Source organism: Abramis brama (genome assembly GCF_963993115.1).
Source record: "Abramis brama genome assembly, chromosome: 5".
Classification (NCBI taxonomy): Eukaryota; Metazoa; Chordata; class Actinopteri; order Cypriniformes; family Leuciscidae; genus Abramis; species Abramis brama.
In genome coordinates this window covers 15,852,934-15,879,646 of record NC_139967.1, presented here as the reverse complement: position 1 = coordinate 15,879,646, position 26,713 = coordinate 15,852,934, and the positions used below count along the sequence as shown (strand labels likewise).

The window sequence follows — 26,713 nt, the reverse complement described above, 5'->3', positions numbered from 1 at the left end:
TGGAGTTTTTTTTTAAATATCAAATTTTTGCCATTATGTATGCTTCATATATATTGTATTTTACAAATCTACTTAAATTCTATTGTATGAATGCACTAATTTTAATGTCTCGTACATAAGTACTTTTGTTGTTGTTTTTGCATGAGAATTTGAGATAAAATGTGCTTTAGTTTTGTGCCTAGTTGCCAGGAAAATGATTTCATAATGTATTTTTTTCTATTTGGTTCTAATAATAGATTTCTTTTCCTTAATGCACAACACAATTTTCTTAAAGAAGCTGAACATCACATTTCTTGACAGTTTCTGCGAGATTCCTTTGCATCTCTTATCTTTATATTTTATTACTTGTTACTTGTTACTTTGGTCCTATATTTCTGAAACATTGTCCTCTTGATCCCTCTCAGCCGACAGCAACTGGCACCCCCAAAGGATCCAAGAGCTGCAAGCCTGGCTACGACGACACTACACTTCCCTTGATGGAGAAGAATCAAGGTTAGCGTAAGACCCCAAACAGAGACTTTACACACTATGGATAACAGCAAATCTGGCCGCTCAGGGGAGTTCTGGAGGTTCAGGTGCACCTGAGCGAGCATATCTTCTAAACTCTACTACTTCTGTGTTTTAACATGTGGCAGAATGCTTGATCTTTCACCCCCACTGCTCAGCTGGTGAGTGCAGCTGCCGCATCTCTTGTGCTTTAATCGGTCATTTGAGCAGTTCATATGATACAGAATGATTTATGAGGATCAGACAGCAAATGAATGGGCCTCAGTATAGGAGCTCGTTATTCATTCACTCTCAAGTAAAATGATGGTAAATTACTGAGCACCATCCGTCCACCCGGGCACATCTCATTGAGAGAGGAGTTAGCATGACAGCTTTGGCTTTTTTTCTGATTTTATTACTGCTGTTAGCATGGATGCTCATGACAGTGATGCATTTGATCACATCCATCAGTCCCTCACCATTCCCTGCTTGCCTGAATGTGGAGAATAGAGCTCAACAGTGACCGTACAGCTTTTCAGCAGCCTTTGTTCTGGAAGGATTTTTCTCATTAATTTTCTCCATAACTGAAACCAGCCAGCATCCATGAACCATTACAAATGATGTTATCAAATCAGCAACAGCAATACAATATGAAACTGTTAACTTAAGATCATTATTTGGGAGTGTCATATTTTAGAAGTCTATTACTAAAATATACACCACCATTCAAAACATTAGGGTCAGTAAGAGTATCTCATGCTCACCAAAGCTGCATTTATTTGATCAAAAATACAGTAAAAACAGTTATATTATGAAATATTATTACAAATTAAAATAACTTCTATTTTAATATCTTTTAATATATCATTTATTCCTCTGGTGGCAAAGCTGAATTTTTAGCAGGCTTTAATCCAGTCTTCAGTCACATGATCCTTCAGAAATCATTTAATATACTGATTTGGTGCTCAAGAAACATTTATCGTTGTGCTGCTTAATATTTTTGTGGAATTTTATCCAAAAAGAAATCTTACTGGCCCCAATTGTTTTAACGGTAGTGTATACATACAGATAAGTTTAGTGAGAGTGTAAAGTGACTGATTTGATTGTCATTTCTATGATTTATGGAAGTGGGCAGTCACTTCTCACTTCCTGTGTCTCCTCGGATTGGTGGCTTTCACTTCAGAATTGTGTGTAGTGAAGTATTTCAGAGAATTATGTAATTAAAGTATATTTTCCACATTTAAGCCTTTTTAAATCAGTTTCTCAATAATGCAAAGGAATGAGATTTTACTCTATATACCTTGAAAGCTACATGAAGAGATTTTCTACTTAAATTAATTTTCTAAAAAGTGTTAGTGCCGTGAAAAATCCAGCCTGTAAAATGCTTTGCAGGCAACAGAGGGTGTAGCGGTGGGGATATGATACCTATGGACGAACTCGGTCCAGGTAAGACCATTTCGGCATGCCCTCAAAAACAAACCCTACAGACTGATATGGTTTTGTGAGAAAACAAAACCATAATCCCTCTTAATTTGCGATTAGTTTTAAAAAGTAATGAAATTCTTACTGCATTTCTTTTTCCCTGTAGAGTTTCATTCCAATGCTGTCTGCAAAACCCCTCTTTTAATAAGATTTGTAGTGCTGTTGTGTTTGGTGTGTATGGGCCGATGGAAATTTGAGCAGAAGCTCTATTGCTTGTTCACTACAGAGTACCACCTCTTCATTATGGTGCTGTCTCTCTGATCTTCTCCACTGAAGCAGCATCCTCTCCAAGCCTGACTGACAATTATTGGACAGAGGCTGAAGATGGGGTGCTGTTTGAGTGGCTGGAAGGAAGTCAAGAAATACACACAGCATTCATGCACACATACACAAACCCGCACAGTAATCACACACATCACGCGCTCAGCTGCGAGCATGAAAACATCTGTGAACGCAGCATGTACGGGACGCTCCCAGCTGAAGGTTGAGGGATCTGTCGCTGCTTGTTTGAAGAGCCATGCTGAGGGTGCTGACACACCGATCATGATAACAGAGTTGCTCTGCTTTCTTTCCCTCTCATTAGATGGCTATTCGACGATTGACCAGCGAGACAAAGAATCCAAGTACAAAAGCAGCGACGGCTCGTCGGATCTGCAGGAGCGGGAGCCGTTAAAGGTCAGATCAGAAGTGTCAGAAGTGAGACATGTTTCTACATCTGTTTAATCTGAGAATACACTCTGTGTGACAGTGCTGTCTGTGGTAGTGTGGTAATAACGTCTCTGTCTCGTTAGTTGCACCAACACTGCAATTTTCCATAGGAAAGAGAAATTATACACTCACCTAAAGGATTATTAGGAACACCATACTAATACTGTGTTTGACCCCCTTTCGCCTTCAGAACTGCCTTAATTCTACGTGGCATTGATTCAACAAGGTGCTGAAAGCATTCTTTAGAAATGTTGGCCCATATTGATAGGATAGCATCTTGCAGTTGATGGAGATTTGTGGGATGCACATCCAGGGCACGAAGCTCCCGTTCCACCACATCCCAAAGATGCTCTATTGGGTTGAGATCTGGTGACTGTGGGGGCCATTTTAGTACAGTGAACTCATTGTCATGTTCAAGAAACCAATTTGAAATGATTCGAGCTTTGTGACATGGTGCATTATCCTGCTGGAAGTAGCCATCAGAGGATGGGTACATGGTGGTCATAAAAGGATGGACATGGTCAGAAACAATGCTCAGGTAGGCCGTGGCATTTAAACAATGCCCAATTGGCACTAAGGGGCCTAAAGTGTGCCAGGAAAACATCCCCTACACCATTACACCACCACCACCAGCCTGCACAGTGGTAACAAGGCATGATGGATCCATGTTCTCATTCTGTTTACGCCAAATTCTGACTCTACCATCTGAATGTCTCAACAGAAATCGAGACTCATCAGACCAGGCAACATTTTTCCAGTCTTCAACTGTCCAATTTTGGTGAGCTTGTGCAAATTGTAGCCTCTTTTTCCTATTTGTAGTGGAGATGAGTGGTACCCGGTGGGGTCTTCTACTGTTGTAGCCCATCCGCCTCAAGGTTCTGCGTGGTGTGGCTTCACAAATGCTTTGCTGCATACCTCGGTTGTAACGAGTGGTTATTTCAGTCAAAGTTGCTCTTCTATCAGCTTGAATCAGTCGGCCCATTCTCCTCTGACCTCTAGCATCAACAAGGCATTTTCGCCCACAGGACTGCCGCATACTGGATGTTTTTCCCTTTTCACACCATTCTTTGTAAACCCTAGAAATGGTTGTGCGTGAAAATCCCAGTAACTGAGCAGATTGTGAAATACTCAGACCGGCCCGTCTGGCACCGACAACCATGCCACGCTCAAAATTGCTTAAATCACCTTTCTTTCCCATTCTGACATTCAGTTTGGAGTTCAGAGATTGTCTTGACCAGGACCACACCCCTAAATGCATTGAAGCAACTGCCTTGTGATTGGTTGATTAGATAATTGCATTAATGAGAAATTGAACAGGTGTTCCTAATAATCCTTTAGGTGAGTGTATATTAACAGTGAATTTGTGTCGGAGCCATGGTGCAAAATGGTGCAAAAAACAACCCAAAATGGTTTTCATACTTTGGAACTGTGCTACAAAGGAACTATTTCTCCTCCTGCAAAACCGCTGCCCATATTTATAAGTGACCTAATGAAAAAACAAGCCCTTATATAAAGTCACTTATAATAAGTGGGCATGGCAACACTGATTTTAAAGGGATACTTCACCGATTAGCATTAAGCTTTGTATCAGTAGAAACCCGGTAGTATTTTCGAATGACCGTGCTTCCCCCACTCATGTCCCCCTGAGACGAGAGATTTCTGTATTGTGTCTGGAAAAAAAAACGTCATTTTGTGTCATCGGAGGTTTTTTTGGCCAGAGGCTAGAGACTACAGCCAGTAGTAGGAGCTAGTTCCGCATGTTTTCAACCCGCCCATAGGGGGTGGGATCTCACGATGAAACGGCGTCTTTTCAGTTTCGAGTCAACTAGTAGCCTAGTTGTATCATTTCTTCCGATACTGCCCTCTGTAACCAGTAGGCGTGGCTTGGGAGTGGCCTCATAGGGCAGCGAAGTAAGTGCATTCTGGGAGTTGTTGTTTTTCATCCACATGAGCCAAAAATTAATTTTCTGGCTTTTCTCAGTCTAGAAGGCACCAACTTCTAAAATAATTTCACATTTCTGCTACATAAATGACCCAATTTAAATACACATTCATCTTTCCAGCGGTGAAATATCCCTTTAAGGCATCATAGAAACCCCCAGTACAATTGTAGTTGCAAACAACATGCAGAAATATAAATAAAAAAAATCGACATTAAGACTGGTAAATCAGTTTCCATCATTAAAAATCAGTTTTTCAATAATGCAAATTAATGAGATTTTACTCAATAGACCTTGAAAGCTAGATGTAGAAATTCTATATTTAAATGAATATTCTAAAAGTGAGCATAGACACCCCCAGTACGATGGTAGTTGCAAACAGCAGGCAGAAATGTTATGCAAAATACCAGACACAGTCAAGAGAAATGTTGATGATACTTTTTATCCAGAACTGAAATAAAAATGTTTAAATCTAATTCTTTTTTTACATGCTGGGGTACAAAAGTCTGAGACCACATTGATATCCTCAGATTCAAAATCTAATTTAAGCTTGTGAAATGAAAAATTGTAAAGATGTTTATTAACATTTGAAACACTATATTTTGAGCTAGGTCACTAATTAAATAAGTACATTTGTGACATTGATCATGTGACTCTTTGGTCAGCTGTTGGTCAGGCACACATTTTCAAATCATAACAGAGAACAGAATCATCAGGTTGGACAAACTTGAATCACAATGTCCATATCTGTATATTTGAGATAGTAAACTTGACTTCCCCTCATACAGTCTTAAATAGATAATTAAACTTCAGCCTCGTGATATTAAAGTCATTAATGTAGAGATGATTAAGAAACTGTCTGGTGCTGCTATTTCCCCCTCTGACTGGCATCTGTAAGAGAGGCTGACTTGCATATCAAGTGCCTCTGCAACAGTAGATTGAGTTCTCTTACTCCCTTCTTCACTTATATGGAGTCATCTCATATTATAGTGTTATCACAGCCCAGCGTGAGAGTGATTTGCTTTACTGTGTGTCTGCGTTTGAAAGAGGCCACACTGTGCTCATAGATGAGTGTGTTCATGGACACACTGCATTATTGACAACTACATTTCTGCACCATCTGTAGTCTCAGCATTGTGACTGGGCTTTGTATCTCAACAGCTGCCTGCCGTATTTCATTGTTAGGCTTTACAAACGCTTTAATTGATGTCATGACAAATTCTGATTTATGTTGCTGTGACTGTCAGAATTCTGTCAGACCGTCAGATTATTTTTCATTGTCAGAATATTAGGCAGACACAGTAAAGAGTTATTTTCCTACTAATACAATGAAGTTGCTCCCTCTAGGGGTCCTTGTTGGCACAACATGCTTTTGATACATGAATATCAAGTCGACCAAATTTGTATTGTTTTCGGAATGGTTCTTTATTCTGTTCTGCATGCTTTCTCTTCTATAATTTCTAACTGTTTATTTTCCCCTTGAGCTTCCCTGTTGCGAGGACTAACTCTGCCTTTCTCTGTGTGTTTAAACTATTGGTTTTGCTGATTTGAACCCCTCTCCCACTGCTGCAGAATGACACAAATAGGAAACACTATATCAGGAGCAACAGGCCGACTGTCAGTCTGGTGGATGCTTGTGATGTTAAACCTCAGCCTGTTGACTCCTGGGTCTAAATGCATGCATGGTAGGTCTTATGTGTTTGATTTGGATGTTTTTTATTAGTAGTTTTGTTCTCGCTCGTTCTGTTTATGAAATAACAACCACCCTATGTTATCATTTGCTCTGTCTAACCCAGAGACGTGCATTGGCTGACAAGTGCATGCTCAGATATTAAAAAAATATTTTCTCTGTGACACTACTAGTATCATGAGGAGCGTGGTTCAGAATAGAGAAAATAGGACCTTTTTTTGAGAAGTGGAGCATGAAAAAGTGTCTATTGCATGTACACTACCGTTTAAAGTTTTGGGTCGTTAAGATTTTTTTTTATTTTTCTTTTAACTTTTTTCCAAACAAATAACAAAGAAAGAGGAAACAAATTTCAAAGAACGGGACAATGAACAATGTATATATACCTAGTATGTACATACTCATATTGTTTTTTTTGGCTTTGGGTCGTCATATTTCTCACTGATTTCGTCTCGTTCTAAATCAGATATAGATAAAGTAGCACAGTAAAGATTACATTTATATGAATGCATTAGAGAGAGCGATTGCGTGTGGATTAATTCTACCTGGCAGCGTCTCGCTAACAGTAGTGAAGCTGTGGGTTTTGTGGGTAGAAATATATGTTACAACTTTTCAGTTTCCAAGCTATTTTATTGATAAATCACAGAACAGTGTTGACTAGACATTTCTGCTCTACTGAAAGTTTCTGTGTGTAAAGAGCACATATTCTTATGTATACCCAAGCATACACACACACACATACACATAGACATAATGGTCAACAGGTGCAACATATATTACATTCATTAGTATTTAGGTTCTGGTAAGATTCTACAGTACAAGATGTACAGATGCATTTTTTACAGGATTCTTTGATAGAAAGTTCAAAAGAACAGTGTATCTTTTAAATAGAAATCTTTTGTAACATTGTAAATGTCTTTACTGTCACTTTTGATTAATTTAATGCATCCTTGCTAAATAAGTGTTTGTTTTTTTACTGACCCTAAACTTTTAAATCGTAGTGTATTTAATTAGTTTCCTGGTGGAAAGTGGACTTCATTGACCAAAATACACTGTCATACATGTTATTGTGGGCAGTGCTGCCTTCCCTGGGTTAGCTTCACCATCGTCTGTTTATTTTCACTCTCATGCTTGGCAAACATCTACTCATCATTCACGCATTCTTAATCCCATAGATCTGTCTAAACCATTATCAGTTCAATCCTGGCCTTTGAAACATGTAGAATTCAGTCATGTCTAGAGGATCTTATTAGTTCGTCATTCATGAAAACAAATTTGAATAAAGACAAAATTTAGTTTTAAAATAATATCATATTTGCTTTTGTAACTTCGGCTACATGGTTTAGATCTGGTAAGTTATGTAGAGAAAAAATGTCCTTAGTTTCAACAAATCATCCATCATTCAATCAACATGCTCACTTCCATTTTGCAAACATTATCATATGCATGTCTAATGTAATCAGGAATTAGTTTTATGACCATAATAGAAATATCTCTCAATAGAACCCATATTTTAATTTAGTCTGATGATGTCTTCTGATATCTGTGGCTGTCCTGCCCTCTCCGCTGCAGGCTTAGCTCGCAACAGCGCTACATCTTTCCACACAAGGATTTCACGAGTCACCACTGCCATTAACCGCAGAACTCACCCTGATGTGGACTCATCTGAAGACGTTTGCCTAAAAGAGCGAGATACAAACTTTCATTCAACAGCCAGTATTTTCAGATTTCAGATTTCAGAAGTGAAAAGAAAAAAAAAAAAAACTGTTTAAAAAAAAAAAAAAAATACCACTTCTCATATGTACATTCCCACTGGACGTAGTGTACCCAGAACTGAGGATTTGCTGGAATGATGGAAGGATCGAGTGTACAGGAAGTGCTGTCGTGGACGTGGACGTGCATTGGAAAGAATTGGATTGAGTGCAAAGAGGAAATAAGAAAAGAAACTATTTTTATGTCAAAACAAAAAAATATAATTTGCCTATATTATTTTTGTTGTACGTTTCTGCCTGATTACTGTTTGTTTTGTGGATTTGTTTTCCCCAGAAGTGCAGTGAATTGTGACATTTTTTTTGTTTGTTTGTTTTCATTTTGTAGAGTTTTAATGAACGTTTGGGTTATCTAAAATAGTGGAGGACACTTGTGAAGGAGGAAAAGGAAAGTTTGTTATTTTTGTTGTTGTCCATTACAGCGGTGTGGGGACACATAGAATGTCCGGGGGGGGGGGTCTATATTGAAATGCACGCTTTGCGATTTCTGTGTGCTGGCTTCATAAAGCAACTTTAAAGACATGTTATCACTGTGTTTGTTTCTTCTCACTGAGAACACTGACATCTGCACATAGCCAAGCTGAAGGGAGGAGACCTGCTGCGCTTTCAGTGCTGATCCTGTATTCCCCTTGACATGTCCAGCTGCAGAGGCATGCTGGGTAACACTGGCACTTACCAGCTTCTGCTTTGGTTTATTTAATAAGGGGTAATGATGGGGGAAAATCTATTTGTTAATATGTAGATTGTGTTATGAGGGATAGTCGGGGGATTCAGTTGCTCCTGTTGTCATAAAAGTAGATTTTAAAACATTTTATATTTTTGTTGTTTTATAAATGTATATTAGGTTGCAAAGATAAAAAAAGAGGGGGGTGGGATCACAATGTTCTTATAACATTGATAGATGTGAATCCATAACAGTTTGTTCAGAGCACATTCAGTATTCCGTACATAAAGCATGGCCATGTTTGTATAAAAATTAATAATAATATAATAAAAAGATCATTGCTTTAGATAAATGTTTATCGAAGGCTGTAGAGTCATTCTCATTGTCTATTTATATTTTATATTTTTTACATCTTGCTTTGTTAAATGGAAGCATTTATTTTCAATGTTCTTTTTTTTCGATTGGAAAACATGTTCAAAAAGATCTGATTGGTTGACAGAATTTAAGTGTTCATCAGGAAAGACAAGGAATATTACAGAAGAGGAATCAGGGATAGACACTACCTTTCATTTCAGCTGTTATGCAAGCCAAAATACTTTTACATAAAAGTGTATCTCTTGAGTATAACAAACAAGCATGACAACGTTTTAATGTTGTTTTCATTCATTTAGTTTAATTTATTTGTAAATTGGATATTACAATCTGGACACTCAGATGAGAAAAAAGCAAATGCTGTAAATGTTCCACCCGTCAATGTAAAGAAACCCTGTATTATACATATAATTTTACTCATAAACGCATAAAAAAGGGACAAACACTGACATGCCAAGTAGGATGACAAATTTTGTTTCCATGTAATGTGAGGCAAGCAACACGCGTCTGCTTTATCGTCTGATTTCTGTCATGTGACTCTATATAACTCTCTATAGCAAGGATTTTTTCATAGACTTCTAATAACAAAATAACTGTGTAATAATTTTCACTTTTGAAGATGAAATGTTGTGTACATTCACATCGAGATCTTTAGCCTTGTTGTAGGTTCATTATTAATATTTGACTGTCTGTTCCTGACTGCCTTTTTGCAGAATACAACCAAAGGATTTTGGTACCATGTAGTACGAGAGGTTCCCGGAGTGTGAATTTGCATCAGATTGTATATTTCTAGAACAACGGATGTTGAAATGGATTTAAGAGAAACCTACTATTGTAGATATCATTAATTCAGAGCATCAAAATTCAGTATGTGTACAACTTGGTAGCAAATGTGTTTGTAACTATCATGTGCCTTAACCTTTTTTCCATGTTAGATGAAAAAGATAAGTGTGTTTTATATGTTTTATTGATCCCTGACTGCTCTTTCTCTCTCTCTTTCTATCTCCATCTCTCTTACACACACACACACACACACACCCCTCCTCTCTCTGGCTCCTCCCACTTTCACTCACTCTGTGTTCTCAATGTAGTCTAGACTGGTGGTGGGTTTTGCCTTGTATTACATTGTATTATAAACTTTTAAAAGATATAGACATACAGTAAAAGGGTTTGATTATATAGTTGTTAATGCTTTCCTAGCACTCAAGAACAATGCCACAGTGACCGAATGTATTGTTAATTTTACTAATACCCAGAAGAGAGAATTGCTCTTGTTAAAGAAAAATCCAGGTTTGTAGAGTATCATTTTGGTGTGTTTTCAATAAATCATGCCTGAAAAGAGTGCATTCTGTCTGCTTTTGTTTCTTTTCCTTTTCATTTAAACAAAGGGATATTTTGTTGTTTTGGACTCCATTGACGTTCAGTGTATGGATAAAAACAGTTGTTTGAAAATGTTCTTTCATGTTCCACAGAAGAAATTAAGTCATACAGATCTGGATAGCATGTGGGTGAGTAAATAATGACAGATTATTTTTTTTATTTTTTTTTTGTGAACTATCCCTTTAATTCACAAAGAACTTTCAGCTTTCATTTCAGGCGAATCATGTATTTACTGCAAACAACTTGTCAAACAGAAAACAGTTTTTTGCACTAGGAATCTGCTGGGAGTGGTAGTTCAGAACTCGCCCATTTTTGTACATGATTTAAAGGTTGATACTCCCTTCGCACACCCTCTGACAGCGCAAATATTCATTTCAAAGTCAAATGTCTAGGAATTTCATTTGGTTAAAAAACAGTAAAATATTTCTCCTTCTCTCAAGAAGTTTCCTTTGTGGAAATGTTAAAGTCTGAAGCTCAGCGTGCATTAAATCACATCATCCAGTGTGTGTGCGGCTCCTGCGATGGCCTGTGTGACGATGGATAAGTGTTTGTGAGCCTGATCCCAGTCTTCCTTCAGGTCAGTGCTCTCAGCCTTCTCTACTGCATCTGCCAGGCCGGGGAAGGTGGGCACACTCGATGACCTCGACGCCCATATCACGTGCCTGTGTGATGCCAGAGAGCGTTAGAAGTGATTGCGAACAGGTGTGACATCAGCATGAACAAATGAAGGATGGTCAGTGGAATGCTAATTATTATTCATAAGGGACTGGTCATTAGTAGCAGGATGTTTTAACAATGCTGCTTCATACCTGAAACCATATTGTTCTGGGAACGCTAACGGGTCAAGGAAAGCCCTGTCCAGCAGCATGAGCTGATCATTAATTCTGCGAGTCTTCAGAGGCCTGTTGTGAAGACAGAAGTTGGCATAGTTTTATTTCAGTTAGCCTAATAGCTGGTTTGATTTGCATTGAGAGATGATCTTATGGAAAGTACTCCGTGCCAATCTCTAGGTATGGTAAAGGCTATGTGATGATGTAGGGCTATTTTAATTCCAAAGGCCAAGGGAACTTTATCAGGATGCATAGTATCCTGGATCCATGAAGTAACTGGCCTTTAAAAATAAAAATCTGCCTGCCTCTATGGGAATTTAACATAGGGGTGTCCAGACTTTTTTAAGGAAGAACATTTATTTATTTACAATACATTATTCATTCACAAAGAAAATTGGTGTCCTTAAAGGTTGGATTTTTCCTTTTTTTTTTTAATTAAGGCATTAAGTTCAATTTCCAAAAGATGATTTTTTATTCCTCTTTTTAGTCAACTTTAGCATGGGTGTCTAAACTTATGCATAGCACTGTACATGCCTACTGTAGTCTGGTTGATAGATTATATTTTATTAGCAAGAAAAAGGCCTTTTAATATAATTTTAAAAACATACCCATTCATGTTGTGGTACACATGTCTTTTTGCTGTGAAATCTTTTCTGATATTTATAAAGTTAACGTAAAGAATAACTTTTATGTTATTAGTAGCATTTCAAGATGAACACTATACTGGACTGAAACAACTTAGGTTTACTTGTTTATCCAGACATTGGCACAGGCATTTTTTAGGAATATCATGTTAAAAATATGAGTATGAAATATGATTCATCAGGATTTTGAGGAACGTTTAATTTGTGCATCTCTCAAGCATCATTCTGTTGCATTGGATTATATGTTCAATATAACAAAAACTACAGAGCTTTGATAAAATAAAATTAAGCATTAAAAATATAATCTTACTAAGACACATTACTGTGATTTAGAGATGTTTACATTATATAATTTTTTGTAAGTAGTCTGCCTTTGCTCAGTTTGGGCCTGTTTTTTCCTCAAGTATGAGCTCCATATTCTCCTCCTATATGAGCCATAAAAACCTGATTTATAAAATGTTATACTCAACATATAACACATATGCAAACTTGTTTTATACATACATTTTGCCTAAAGGTACAATAAACGGTTCCTTGTTAACTATTATTTCCTATGTCATGCTTTACAGGATTAACTTACGTTTCTTTTGCGAGATCTGAATCTCCGATCAAACGATCCAGTTTGGTGGCTGTATCTCGGAATAACTGCACAGCTTTCTTCAAGGATTCTGGGATGGAAGAAAGTGCTCATTGCCACTTTGACACTTACAGTACATAACTTCCATCGCTCTCACCTTGTATTAACTTTTAGGTTGACAGAATTCAGTTACGATTAGGAAAAAGGAAGCATTTCCCTCATCCAAAGCAGTTTGAATCTTGTTAACTCACCCATAGAGATTTTTTTAGCCGCAAGTTTTTCCTCATAGGATGTGACCGCCTGACTGAGGTACCGCTCCAGGCTTTCTGCATAGTCACTGCAGTTAAAGGGCAACAGAAGACTGTCAGCCAATCGTACCAGCACATTCCCTGCTGTCCTGGCTACTGCCTGGTGACTTGTGAAACCTGCATAAGGGAAAGTCATTTGAACTTAAAATAGAACAGAGGAGGACAGACTGATAAATATGTTTTAGTATTAAAAGAGGGTTCATAGTAATTAGTAAATATATATCGTCTCGTTTGAGAGCCTTAGTATTCATTTCACCTGGATCAATGAACGTAGATGCATAGTCAAAGGTGTCATAGGCCGTGTGGTAGGCTGGGTAGATGCGCGCTCTTGTTTTACTCTGCAAAGTGATCAAGAATGTGTTGTTATTATTACTCGACTTTTTTTAATGCCAAGTGGTTGATTGCCTTAGCGCTGACCACTTACCCGGTCATAATAATAGGAAATGTCCATAGAAGTTATTCCAAGGTAGTGCATAAAAGCAGCGTAATCACTTCCTGCTCCTGTCAAGAAGCCCACACTGCAAATACAATTGACAATATTGAGAATTATTACTTTACCAGTCATGGTTCTATAATCCCCTTGCGAACCATGAGGTAGTATTGTGGAATAATAAGAGCGTACTTTGGTATAACCCCATAATTTGGACTGGTTCTGTTGTAATATTTTATCCAGTTCTCATAGACTGATGTGGTTGTTCCAGGTGCATTGACCTGAAAGCACACGACTCATAAAAGTCTTATGAAAGACATGAAAGTCACTCTTCAGGGAAGGGAGTGGATACAAGGCTTGTTCCTCACCTGTTTGGAGGCTGTAAAAAGCACGCTCTGTGCTGCTGGAGAAGCAGAAGCTCTGAGAGTGGCATTAGCTGTGGTGGACATCAAGCATTTCAGCAAGTGGAACATGGGATGAAATTAATATTGAAAATATTGAAAGAGGAAAAACATCAACCCGTACCAAACACAGAGATGTCCACGTTGATGTACGCCACAGTGCGTTCACTCAGCTTACTGAAGTACTCCTGAGGATGGACAATGCTTTCAACACCAAAACGGACAAATCTTTCATGCTCTAATTCCAGTTTTTAGTAATGCTACTAATGTTTTTATTAACAAACCTCTGTGTATTCTGCAGATCCAATAAGACCAAATTCTTCAGCTCCCCAACTGCCAAAGATAATGGACCGCCGAGGTCGCCATCTCCCTTTCGGGAATAGAGAATTACTGTTGGATTTTCTTTGCTTGTAACTAACACTGAATTGTATAAAGCACACTATATGACCTATATGTTATATTTTTCCTCTGTATTGCAACTTCCTGATGCTTTCATTATACCTAGACCACCTTGTCTCATAGCAAAGTACTTCATTTGGGTCACTACAACCAGCCCTAGTCACATTTGATGTCAAATTCAGATGTTGTCTGGATGCCATTAGGCCTCACCTTCCTTCACCATCTTCCCCAGGACTCTGGTGATCTCTAGCATCACTGCTGTGCCGCTGCTGGGGTCGATGGCTCCGTGCACCCAGCTGTCCCTGTGGTTCCCATAGATCACATACCTGTCTGAACAACACGCATACAAAAATACAGTTTGCAAATGCAATTTATTCCTGTGATGGCAAAGCTGAATTTTCAGCATCATTACTCCAGTCTTCAGTGTCAAGAAAGATTTCAGACATTTTAAGTGTGACTTGGGCGTCCAAATAATTTCTGGGGAATGTGTATATTAGAACAGGTATTTCGTGCTTTTTAATATGACAAATATAACTTACCTGGCTCCACACTGCCTCTGATTATTCCCATGACATTCGCTGAATATTCCAGCCTCTCAGTGTTATAAATGTCCATGTGTACATTGCTGACAGACAAAACAAAACATTATTTTCATTCTATCCTACATTATATCCTTCCAACACACTTGTTCAAGCATTGGAAGATACTGTATTGGACACAAATATGCAGCATTTACCTGTTGTTTAAGGGAGATGTGGGTTTGAACCCTGGCCCACCAAGTCTGTATGTGCAATTAAGTGAGCCTTGCCATTCAATAGGGGCATCGTCCCCATCAAGCTCACTGTCACAGATAATTCAGTCAGAATTAGAAGGAAACATTCTAAAAAGTGAGTAACTAAAGAAATAAAAAAGTATATTTAAACAGTTACGCTTACCAGATTAAACTTTCAGCATCCTCAAACCCTATTGGCTGTGCTGGAATTGGTGGAATACCTGTTATGTCTTCTTTTGGTCTTCTGTATGTATCATCTACAAATGAAATCAATTGCATATGTTGTTGTTTATGTGTCGTACGGAATACGTGTTTTCATGTAAAAAATCACCGGTTACCTTTTGCTGCTAGGTAAGGTGTTAACAAGTCTCCAAAGTCAATGTTGTATGAGCCTCGCTCGACGCCAGAGGGTGGCATGTACCAGGAGTGAGGGTAGGTTTCACTTTCCGACACCAGGCCATCATTAATGTCATATGGATCGGTATAGACCAGCACCCCAACAACGCCGAACTTGGCTGCATTTATAGCCTGTTATGTTCATGTCACCGGAGAGTACACATGTATGCATTCAAGGTGATGAAACTACAAACAGTGTTCTAAACTGATAATACTGCATTTTCCTTTTCTGCTGTTTTTGAGAGATTTAACAAGTGTTTTCTCACTTTTTTCGATCTCCCTTCTCCTCCGTATCTGGTGATGGCGATGGTTCCCCTCAGATCCAGTGTTCTGTTTAACAGCTCGAAGTCACTCATTTTACCTTGGTTTGCATAGACAAGTTCTCCCTGCATATAAAAGACAGATGAGTCAATATATTGGACCATATCACAATTTTAATCAGACATAAATGTCACCTCCATAATATCTACAATATATATATATCTACAATATATAATATATACAATCATATAAGCTTTTGATAAAGTTAATGATAGCAAGATATGCTTACAATAAACTCTTGTTTAAAAAGTCAATATAGTGGTACAGTGAAAGAAACAAAGGTCATTATGGGGAATCATTGTCTTCTCTTGCTCAGGTATGTCTTGAGTTATGGCTGTGTCATTATGTCATAAGATAATCGGCTTTATTTCATGATAACATCTCCATCAGAGGAAGCGTTTTAAAAAAATTAAACAAAATGGAAAAACTGATCAGAGACAAGGAAAAGTAATTATTAATTGAAAATAAAAAAGTAATATAAATGTATTAAATGTACACTGCCTTTCAAAATTGTGGTCTGCAAGATTTGTAATGTTTTTGAAAGAAGTCTCTTATTCTTACCAAGGCTGCATTTATTTGATCAACAATTATTACAGTTTAAAATGTAATTTATTCCTGTGATGACATTACTCCAATCTTCAGTGTCACATGATCCTTCAGAAATCATTCTAATATGCTGATTTGCTGTTCAACAAGCATTTCTTATTATTATCAATGTTGAACCTCTTTAATATTTTTGTGGAAACTGTAATAAAGTTTTTCTTTAAATAGAGAGATCAAAAGAACAACATTTATATCACTTGTGATCAATTCCATGTGTCCTTGCTAAAGGAAGTGTAGTGTATTCTCCTGCTTTACGAATCAAATGGATGGATAATGTCAGTAAACTACATATTTATTTAAAGAATAATATGTAAGCGTTCATGAACTGTGAAGTATATTAAGGTGGTGAAGGCTGCACACCTTGACATTTCCTGCAGGGGAATATGCTGCGAACGGCTGGACCACCTCTGGGTCGTCCTGTTCTGGTTTGTACGCTTTCTCTCTCTCTCTTGCCGTAAACAGGACTCTGTTTTCTGGATCAACTAAGTAAAACAGAGATTCTTCTTAACATCGTTTAACATTTTTGGATAATATATGATTTTCTCACTCATTGAAAGCAAATCAGAAAAATATCTCAAACTAGAAGGTGTTCTGAAATGAATTCAGAACTAAAAATGTTATGCTTTGAACAGATATTCTATATGCTGTCTTACCAACAGAGACTTTGTTGGGGTTTGTTTTGTCAGGGAATGACAGATACACCTTGTAGTCCTCTCTCCATGCATTGTCCAAGCCTGTTTTGGGGTCCTTCCATCTCTTCAGCATAAACTCTACGGTTGCTTCATCTCCAGGGGTGGTGGCCATGTGGGGAACCTTAGTCAGCTCCCTTTGGAGAAACAACACAAAAGTAAATTCTTAAATCAGCTGAAACAAACAACTCCATACAGATTGATGTTCTATAAGCTGGCCTATTAATCTTTTTAGAATCTCATACTTGTGTGCTTCAGAATAAATGCTTCACCTGAGGTTTTCTTTAATTTCATTGGTGTCCAGTTCCGCAAGGAATTTCTCAATGATACTTTCATCCACATCACGAGATGCATCCCGGACCCACTCTGGCACCGAACTGCCCTTGTCAATGGCGAAGTGTCCCAGCAGAATCCCTATAGTAAAAAACACTGCTCCTACAAGGAGACCCAACAACACCTCCTTAAGCATAATGTCTATGTGGTAGAGCTCTAAATGCACCTTCTGAATGGTCAACCAGCTCTATCCTTCTCTAATAAAGCCTGTGACGAGAGTGGTGAGATAGTGGGTGTGAAATAACTGTCAAGATCATATGGATGAAATTGTTTTGTCCTTCTAACTGCCATTCCGAAATCCCTATTCCTGATAAGAGGGATTTAACTGAACCATAAAGTTTACTCATTAATGTTTTTTTGTGAAATGTCATGTTGGACTTTATCTCCTGGCACAACTGTAAAAACTATGTTTAAGTCATAGCCTACATCTATGAATGCACACTGAGTTTTCAAGCATTGATAGTCACACTTTATGACTTAATTATATTATTATTATATATATACTAAATATACTAAACTATATATATATATATATGTACTAAAACAAATGTAAAAACTAAGAACTTGGTATGGTGCTCAAGGTCCCATTCTGCTGTTTTTCTTGTTTACAACTATGTGTGCTGAATGTATAAGGACTAGTCACATTAAGACAGAATGACAACTACAAACATGATTTTTTTTTCTCTCCATCAAATACTTTGGTTTGTTTGTTTCAAACAAAATCTGAGTATTTATCATCATCTGTTGGAGGTTCAGTTCCACAGACTGGGGCACTGAAGCAGAGGATCTGGCAACATGCGTCCGCATGGTGACCACTTTGTATGCAACTTAACATACGCTACTCGTTGTATGTTTTTTTTTTTTTTTTTTTGGTTACCTTAATTTGACCTTTTTAATCCTACTGTTACTCGGTTAGTGCAGCTTCTTTAATTAAAATAAAAACTGCTTCCCATGATGCAAATGTTGAAGAAATGTATTTTCACTTTCACATTCATTGATTCGATGTGATCAGCTAAACCATATAACTGGATTCTTTTTTTTAATAGATCGAGGATTTTACCTGAAAAGTAATCGTAAGTATTCTGTGATATAAAGATATACTTTAACTTTATCTCTTGCACGTGACAATACAGTGCTTATGTTATGACGTTGGGTTATGTGTGTTGAACTTGCACGCGCAATGCCGTTTCAGTTTACACACAAGGTGTTGTGCAAATTAAGCCCATCACCGAATGCCGAATATCATTACATTTTCAACGAATTTTTAAAAAGATTATATCCCACACCAACTGCTAAATTACTGCATTCGCCGTGTCCGTTCTTTTGAGTCGGATCTTTTCATTAAATCGGTTGAATTGGTTCGGAAAAAAGGCGAGAACCGTCTCTTTCGGACACGCGCAACTAGGAAATATTTACGGCTTGACTGCAGGACATGAAAATTTTAAACCCGGAAGACGAAATAGCGCTTTTAAGTTCCAAATGTTCTCACCTGATTCTACTGCCATAGTGTAATTATATATTTTTGTTGCCATGTTGTTTGTACATGACATATTGTATAATAAAAATAAAAAAAGTTCCAAATCTTCTTCTACAATTAAAATGAACAGGTGCTAATATTGTCTTTTATGGGTGCATTTGCAATACACATAGCCTATACTTATGTTAACATTTCAGAAAATGTACATTAGTGTTTCATGACCCTTTACACATATGAAACAGAATTGATCTTAACAAATAGCTACTACAAAGTACAAATAATATTTTTTTTGTAAATAATTTTATGAGCATATCTGCACATGTGAATTTACAGTAAACACCCTTATTAAGCACCAAAAGTGCCAAAGTTTTAGACAAGTTTTAAACAGAAAACAGAACTCAGTCTTTTTGATGAGCTCATTTGCTTGTTTTGTATGATCATTGTCTTTATAATACATGTTTACCTTTACCTTTTACAGAACTTCCAAGTAGTACTCGACATGAGTCGCTTTGCTCTGCTTGTGAATCTCATAGCCCTACCCATCGTTCACCTTTGGGCTGCAGTCACTCAAGAGCCCACTATATTCCCCACATCAAGCAATGGAGAACCATTCCCATGGAACAAAATGAGACTTCCAGACACAGTATCTCCCCTTCATTACCATCTCCTTATCCACCCCAACCTCACAAATTCAGACTTCACTGGATTGGTACAGATCCAAACTGAGGTGCATCAAGACACCAAGTCTATAATACTGCACAGCAAGGATCTTCATATCTTCAATGCAAGGTTGCTAAGTTCAGATATGAGTCAGCAACAGCCCTTAAAGGTGCTAGAGTACCCATACTTCCAGCAGATTGCACTTATATCCGATAATGCACTGCTGAAGAGAGGCCATGTATATTCAATTGAACTGGAGTTTGCCGCTAACCTTTCTGAGAGCTTTCATGGATTTTACAAAAGCACATACCGCACCACCAAGGGAGACGTCAGGTGAGAAATCTTATGTAAACAACTCAACCCTTTTATTTATTTATTTATTTATTTTTAAATAATAATCTGTTATTGTGTCATTCACATTCTCAGGGTTGTGGCTTCCACACAGTTCGAGCCGACTAGTGCCCGAGCAGCCTTTCCCTGTTTTGATGAACCTGCCTTCAAAGCAAACTTTACCGTGCGGATTCGCAGAGAAGCAAAGCATATTGCCCTCTCAAACATGCCTAAGGTGCCGTAATGTCTACAGAACCTCTGTTGATCAATCCCTCTATCTAGCGTCTATAAAGCTTGAATAAATCATACTGCGACATGAACTATTAATCTGCCAGGGGAAGACTCTGATTCTTCTGTTAAGCATACTCTTCTTTCTTTCTTTTTTTTTTCTTTACTCCAGCTGAGAACATTAGAACTGCCAGGTGGCCTGTTTGAGGACCAGTTTGATGTGAGTGTAAAGATGAGCACATACCTGGTGGCCTTCATTGTCTCCGACTTTCTCTCTATCAGCAAGACCAGCCAGCATGGAGTCCAGGTTAGAAGATAATCCGTCTCAGATCATTATGACCACTGAGTTAATGACAAAGCCCTGATGTACTGTAAGATCCCACCTTCATCATTTATCACGTTTTGCAATCCTGCTAATAGCATTTATTTGATGTGAATTCAGATTTCGGTGTATGCTGTGCCAGAGAAGATCGACCAGGCAGAGTTTGCTCTGGACGCTGCAGTGAAGCTGCTTGACTTCTATGATGATTACTTTGACATTCCTTACCCTCTACCCAAACAGGGTTAGCTGCACATTCTTGTCTACTACTTAACATGCAAATTACAGATTTCTAGTTTCAGCATGTTTATAATCTACTCTGTAGATCTTGCTGCTATCCCAGACTTCCAGTCTGGAGCGATGGAGAATTGGGGTCTGACCACCTATCGGGAATCAGCCCTTCTTTTCGACCCCCACAAGTCGTCTGCTTCTGACAAACTGGGCATCACAATGATTATCGCTCACGAACTGGCCCATCAGGTGGACTTATGACATGAAATAACTGTTTTGTGTGTGTGTGTGTGTGTGTGTGTGTGTGTGTGTGTGTGTAATGGGGGTATTAAGGCCTGTTCACACCAAGAACGATAACTATAATGATAACTATATTTGCATTCACACCAGCGGATGATATCGTTCTATTTATTCTAAGCACGTGGTTCAGTTTTATCGTCTGGCCCTTTAAATGCCCAAGCTCTTTAAAGCAGGATAGATTTTGATTGGCTGACACTGGTTTTATTGTTTATCAGCTGGGGAAAAAAAATAGTTCTGAAAGTGATTCCAGTGATATCGTTTCTGGATGCTGTTATCGTTATAGTTGTGGTGTGGACTGGACTCTGCTATTCTTTTAAATTCAAAATGATTTTTACAACTATATCTTTATCGTTATCTTTATAGTTATCATTCTTGGTGTGAACGGGCCTTTATAGTAATGATTCTAGTGAGTGACCTGTTGCTGTGGTTAATCGGTGAATTGCTCATTCTGTGTCTGTTCTTGTCAGTGGTTTGGTAACCTGGTGACCATGCAGTGGTGGAATGATCTGTGGCTGAACGAAGGATTTGCCAAGTTCATGGAGTTTGTGTCTGTTAACATCACCAATCCTGAACTGCAAGTTGTAAGTTTTTGTAAAATTGTTGGCCCTTGCTGAAGGTCTATCTTTTTCATTTGAGCTCTTGGCTTTTTATTTCCATAATGACCATATTAAAAGCACTCAGCAAGAGTTTGATGAAGATTTGTGCTCAAATGTTTGTGCAACAGGAGGATTATTTCCTGGGGAAGTGTTTTGAGGCTATGGAGGTAGACTCCTTAAGCTCCTCTCACCCTGTGTCCACGCCGGTGGAGAACCCTTCTCAGATACAGGAAATGTTTGATGATGTTTCCTATGACAAGGTGCATTATAAAACCAGTGAAAACTTTTTTTTCTCTTTCTTGTTTTTCAAGCTTTTTAAAAGCATGCTACAGTTGTGAATGTCATTTCAGGGGGCTTGTATTCTGAACATGCTGAGAGAGTTTCTGACCCCAGAGGACTTTAAACTGGGGATCGTAAGATACCTGAAAAGCTACAGTTACCAGAACACAGTCAATACTAACTTGTGGGAAAGTCTGACCAATGTGAGTAAAAGTTGCACGCGTAATGCAAATGCATACAACTCTGCAGTAAACAGTGTGAGCTAATTCATTGGATGCGGTCACATTTACTGTTGTTCAGCAAATTTCCGCATGCGAAACCCAGTCATTTCAAAGAGAATACATGCAATCAGGAATTTTATATAAGGGCAAATGATTTCTCCACTGAGATTTCACATAGAGTTCGAGAACACCTTCAGAGTACAAGATCAAAATGCCTTAGGATGTGTTGTGAGTGTTTCAATGTCTCTGACTGTTATAGGTTTGTGACTCTGATGGTCTGGACGAGGGCAGACTGAAGGGTGAAGAGTCTTGCCGGCGCTCAGTCTCACAGCCTGGAGCTTCTGTTAGTTGATTGGTCACATCATTAATCTAAACACTTTATACACTGTTTTTAACTGATGTTGTGATGTATTTCTGTGATATTGTATCTCTTAGAAATGGCACTCTGAGGATGAGCTGGATGTTAAGGCTATGATGGAGACATGGACATTGCAGGAGGGCTTCCCACTCATTACAGTGGAGGTCAAAGGTCGCGAAGTCAGACTAAGTCAAGAGCGTTACCTCAAGAGTGACGACCCCTCACAAAAATCCAGGTTGTTATCGAGTATCTACATTGTTTTCTCTTCCTGTTTAAACTGACGGTGATATTTTTAGGATTTATTTAGGGTTTATATTTTTGAAAAAGTGATCACAATTGAGATGTATTGCAAGTCAAAATGAGATATTCTCTTCTGACAAGCAAGTTGTTTTCTTGCTGGAACTGCAGTGAATAATACATCATATCATGAACAAGATGAATTATTATCAATGCATGAATCCCAAGTCACTCAGAATGTTGACTATTTTTGACACGGTTATTCACACATCCTTTTTTTAAATAATATCCCTGAATGTGGCCAGAGATAAATCATTTACAAAGTGGAATCACTCACAGTAACACAAATGTCTCCTTAGGGAAGGTTATTCGACAACAGTATCTCACAGGAGACACATTGGATCTGTACTAATTTGCATAGTTCAATTTTTCTCAACTGTCACTGTCACTCATGTTACCACAAATCATGAACTCTCATTGAAAATAAAAACTTCCATGCTTGTTCACAGGAAGTTGAATTATTTTGAATCATTTTATGACTTTTAATTTTCTTTTCAGTTTTCTTTTTTTTTACACTTGATTAAGATACTTAATCTTTAGTTCCTGATCTTTTGTTGTTTACAGCTTCCTGTGGCACGTTCCATTGACTTACATTACCAGTGGCTCAACGACAGTGCACCGCTTCCTGCTTAAAACCAAAACAGGTATTTGCTGGAAAACCATTATTTGACAATAATATTAATTTTAGTAATGTTATATATCGTTTCATAATAATTTAATTATATTATTTTTGAAGTTTATGAAATGTCTTCACGTCTCTAAACAACACAAGCACTGAAGTATATGTGCGACAGGTAAAACACTGTACACTCTTAAAAATAAAGGTTCTTTATTGGCATCTATGGTTCAGTGAAGAACAAACATTCATGTAACCTTTCCTTTGCACAAAAGGTTCTTTATAGTGGTAAAAAAGTTTATTAAAAAGTTTTTCATACCAAGAAAAAAAATGGTTCTTTGGGGAATCCAGAATGGTTCTTGAATGGGATCACTGTGAGAAAACCCCTTTTGGAACCTTTCTTTTTACGAGTATAGCGCTGAATTCTGACAGATTGTTGTATATGTCGTCATAGACGTGCTGTATCTGCCGGAGGAGGTGGACTGGATCAAGTTTAATGTGGACATGAGTGGATATTACATTGTGCACTATGAGGGCTCTGGCTGGGATGACCTCATCAGGCTGCTCAAACACAATCACACAGCGCTCAGCAGCAACGACCGGGCCAGCCTCATCAACAACGCCTTCCAGCTGGTCAGGTCAGTCCTCATCTATATCATATCCATATCAAGAGTCAAACAAGTGATCAAAAGTACTGTACAATAAAAGTGTTGGCAATTTATCATGCCCTGGTTGATTTAAACACCTGGTGTTTTGGACAGTGTTGGTCAGCTTCCTCTGGATAAGGCTTTAGACCTGACCCTGTATCTAAGCAAAGAAACTGAGATTATGCCAGTGACACAGGGCTTCAGTGAGCTTGTGCCTCTGTACAAACTGATGGAGAAAAGAGACATGGTGGAGCTTGAAAACCAGATGAAGGTCAGTGAGCCGTCATTTATATTTGATCTTCTGGCTTGTGGATTCATTCATTTATGATTCAGGCTTAAAATCAGCTTCTAACCCTCAGCAATTCTGAGAATCAGTTATAATACGTTTGACATTTCATGATTCATATAATTAAAGGGATAGTTCACCCAAAAATGAAAAATCTGTCATAATTTACTCACCCTCAAGTTGTTCCAAACCTGTATGAGTTTCTTTCTTCTGTTGAACACAAAGATACTATGGAAGTCATTGGGGTCCCATCAACTGTTACCTATATTCTTTAAAATGATCTTCTTTTTTTTGGGTGAACTATCCTTTTAACAGGATGTCATTTAGTACAATCTCAGTGCTGTCAAATGGAAAGTTTAGAGGTGTGGTTTAGAAGTTTAGAAGTTTAAAGATTAGTGTGATACTCACACTAATGTGATTTTTAATCCAGTAATCATGAATCACTATTTTGTTTTTTGTTAACTCTCTATTTATCATGCTTAAGCACTTTAAATTACCATTGTGTATGAAATGAGTAATAAAAATGAACTCTCCATGCTGTACATGTGTACGTGTAACAGATGTTGTTCTGTCTCTGTGGTCCAGGGCTACATACTGCAGCTGTTCAGGAAGCTCATAGACCAGCAGTCGTGGACTGATGACGGCTCTGTGTCTCAGAGGATGATGCGGAGCTACCTCCTCCTGTTCGGCTGTGTGCGGGGTCATCCTCCCTGTGTCAGCACCGCCACCCAGCTCTTCAACAAGTGGAGGGCCTCAGATGGGAACATGAGGTCAGAGGCCATCTTTGTCTTTCCCTTCTGAAACACTTTACACTCTTTCCATTAAGAAGATCAAGAAAACTTTGGACATTTAATTTTTTTGTCTGTCCTTCCGTCCTCTAGTCTTCCCAATGACGTTACTATGGCTGTGTTTTCTGTTGGCGCCCGGACTGAGGATGGCTGGGAGTTCCTGTTTGAGAAGTACAAGGAGTCCATGTACGTCTCGATCAAGAGCAGGATCAAGATGGCCCTCACGACCAGCCCTCTCGATCACAAGTTAAAATGGTAAGGCATTTATATATACACATCAGCTTAAGAAAATGAGTACAAATCACCTAATGTCATCTTTTTCTTTCTGTCAGGATGATGGAGCAGAGTCTGATGGGAGAGGTGATGAAGACTCAGGATCTGCCGTATGTTGTAACCTCAGTCAGTAAAAATCCTAAGGCCTATAAACACGCATGGGACTTTTTACAAGCTAACTGGGACTCCCTGATTAAGAAGTGAGGCACACACTAGTGGTAAATAGTCCACTATATAATAGTGGTATATAGCCCTTTCATGACTTCAAATATTTGTTTATAGGTTTGATCTCGGCTCACACTCCATAGCACACATGGTAGTAGGAGTGACCAACCAGTATTCCACCAGAGAAATGCTAGCTGAGGTAGGTATTACTCTTTATTGAACCCAAAAAGTAATTAGGAGCTTTCATCAGTTTGTGATCAGAAAACTATTGGATGACATAGAGCGTGTTTCTCTACTCCGTCAGGTTCGTAGTTTCTTCAGTTCCTTGCAGGCTGAAACTGGAGCAGAACTGAGATGCATTCAGCAGGCTCTGGAGAACATAGAAGAGAACATTCGCTGGATGGACAAGAACCTCCCACTACTGAAGGCCTGGCTGCACAGATCAGCGGACCAGCACAAGAATATAGAATTGTGAAGCACTTTTACTGTAAATGTCTGAGGTGTAAAAAAAAAAATATTTGATAAGAACTTTGGTGTGCTAAAGTGTGTGATTCTGAATTTTCTGAATACAGGGTAAATATTTTTGAACAGCTGTACCATTTCATTCCAAGGTAGAATTTAAGATTTTCGTCAGTCCCCAACCTGTAGTATTGAAACTAAAAGCATATTGGATTGGATTACCTTTGTTATATATTTTATTTTGTCATCAATACAGTTTTGCAATGACCTGTTTTAATTATTGAAAGCATAACTTCATGCTCCAGCCCTTCAAATGTATATACCAGCAATCATTCATACAGTGCAAAAATAAGCCATGCAAGTCTGTGCTGTTTTAGTTTTTTAAATTGCTTTGGTGCAATTTTCACGTTACATTTTCAAAACTATTCGTACTAATATCACAATAGATCATAAAAGTGCATTTTTTTCAAACATTTCAGCATGTTTTCAATTATGTTAGTACAATACAAAAAAAATCACAAAGTATTCTTTTCACAACACAAAATGTTAAATAAATGTTTCTGATCTGAATGGTTAATCAATGAATCACTTGGTACATTTATAGAACTCTATAGATACTTTCTACTTGCAATTAGAGATAACCAAATGCAATGAATTATTTTTACATTATAAGCGATTTATCTTAGATAACTGTGATGTTCTGTGTGTGTGTGTGTGTGTGTGTGACAGATTTGTAATTTGTGAACATAGGAAACAGTCAATGACTGTGTAACATCAGATTGATCAGAGATGCATCCGAATGGAGACAGATGGCATCAAATACAGAATTTACGTTACAGTATGCCATGTAATACTGTAAACAGATTACCATGGTAGAGACTGTCGCATTACTGTAACTCACTTTTATAAAGGTCAAGTAGTCAACAAAAGGATTCAGTCATATGGCACAGAGAGAACATTTACTGTATTGGCAGCGTGCTCTGTTCTAGCAC

At 38.0% G+C, this 26,713-nt stretch overlaps 3 protein-coding genes across 53 annotated transcripts in view; 2 read left to right on the top strand and 1 right to left on the bottom strand.

Annotated features, from left to right (window-relative positions):
- The window catches only part of arvcfb (ARVCF delta catenin family member b), a 199,531-nt gene extending 189,079 nt beyond the window's left edge, over positions 1 to 10,452 (top strand). For 8 of the 50 annotated variants that reach the window (XM_084115215.1, XM_084115263.1, XM_084115261.1 and 5 more), the window contains 4 exons: positions 405 to 492; positions 2,552 to 2,643; positions 6,189 to 6,301; positions 7,876 to 10,452. In XM_084115215.1, the coding sequence (XP_083971341.1) occupies positions 405 to 492; positions 2,552 to 2,643; positions 6,189 to 6,290 (282 nt within the window). In that variant the 3' untranslated portion in view covers positions 6,291 to 6,301; positions 7,876 to 10,452. Of the gene's footprint in view, positions 1 to 404; positions 493 to 635; positions 669 to 1,878; positions 1,933 to 2,551; positions 2,665 to 6,188; positions 6,302 to 7,875 lie in introns of all 50 variants that reach the window. The other 42 variants (XM_084115239.1, XM_084115233.1, XM_084115218.1 and 39 more) reach the window with 12 other exon arrangements.
- Positions 10,453 to 10,657: 205 nt separating this feature from the next.
- naaladl1 (N-acetylated alpha-linked acidic dipeptidase like 1) lies at positions 10,658 to 17,327 on the bottom strand (the record flags this gene model as incomplete). The annotated part of the gene is made up of 19 exons (XM_084115278.1): positions 10,658 to 11,150; positions 11,298 to 11,390; positions 12,543 to 12,630; positions 12,791 to 12,964; positions 13,104 to 13,185; positions 13,272 to 13,365; positions 13,470 to 13,558; positions 13,646 to 13,713; positions 13,803 to 13,866; positions 13,963 to 14,048; positions 14,288 to 14,407; positions 14,617 to 14,702; positions 14,814 to 14,918; positions 15,013 to 15,106; positions 15,188 to 15,377; positions 15,512 to 15,631; positions 16,530 to 16,651; positions 16,823 to 16,995; positions 17,131 to 17,327. 19 exons carry the CDS (start codon positions 17,325 to 17,327, stop codon positions 10,973 to 10,975), a joined length of 2,223 nt encoding a protein of 740 aa, XP_083971404.1. The 3' UTR covers positions 10,658 to 10,972.
- A 663-nt stretch (positions 17,328 to 17,990) lies between these two features.
- erap1b (endoplasmic reticulum aminopeptidase 1b) lies at positions 17,991 to 26,298 on the top strand. Of its 2 annotated transcripts, none has more exons than XM_084115272.1 (19): positions 17,991 to 18,264; positions 19,147 to 19,661; positions 19,755 to 19,893; positions 20,059 to 20,193; positions 20,329 to 20,449; positions 20,531 to 20,685; positions 21,204 to 21,317; positions 21,461 to 21,592; positions 21,683 to 21,814; positions 22,092 to 22,175; positions 22,268 to 22,425; positions 23,052 to 23,131; positions 23,558 to 23,741; positions 23,865 to 24,021; positions 24,622 to 24,806; positions 24,918 to 25,079; positions 25,157 to 25,297; positions 25,380 to 25,461; positions 25,567 to 26,298. In XM_084115272.1, exons 2-19 carry the CDS (start codon positions 19,168 to 19,170, stop codon positions 25,735 to 25,737), a joined length of 2,826 nt encoding a protein of 941 aa, XP_083971398.1. In that variant the 5' UTR covers positions 17,991 to 18,264; positions 19,147 to 19,167; the 3' UTR covers positions 25,738 to 26,298. The 2 variants fall into 2 exon arrangements, with proteins under 2 accessions (XP_083971398.1, XP_083971399.1); XM_084115273.1 differs by lacking the exon at positions 17,991 to 18,264 and adding an exon at positions 18,367 to 18,699.
- Positions 26,299 to 26,713: the final 415 nt, after the last annotated feature.

Bases quoted from the DNA above. Each gene is read 5' to 3' on its own strand.
- erap1b (XM_084115272.1), top strand. From the start codon at position 19,168: ATGAGTCGCTTTGCTCTGCTTGTGAATCTCATAGCCCTACCCATCGTT. The intron at 22,176-22,267 runs GTTAGTTGATTG...TGTATCTCTTAG, and splicing joins TCTCACAGCCTGGAGCTTCT to AAATGGCACTCTGAGGATGA. The intron at 22,426-23,051 runs GTTGTTATCGAG...TGTTGTTTACAG, and splicing joins GACCCCTCACAAAAATCCAG to CTTCCTGTGGCACGTTCCAT.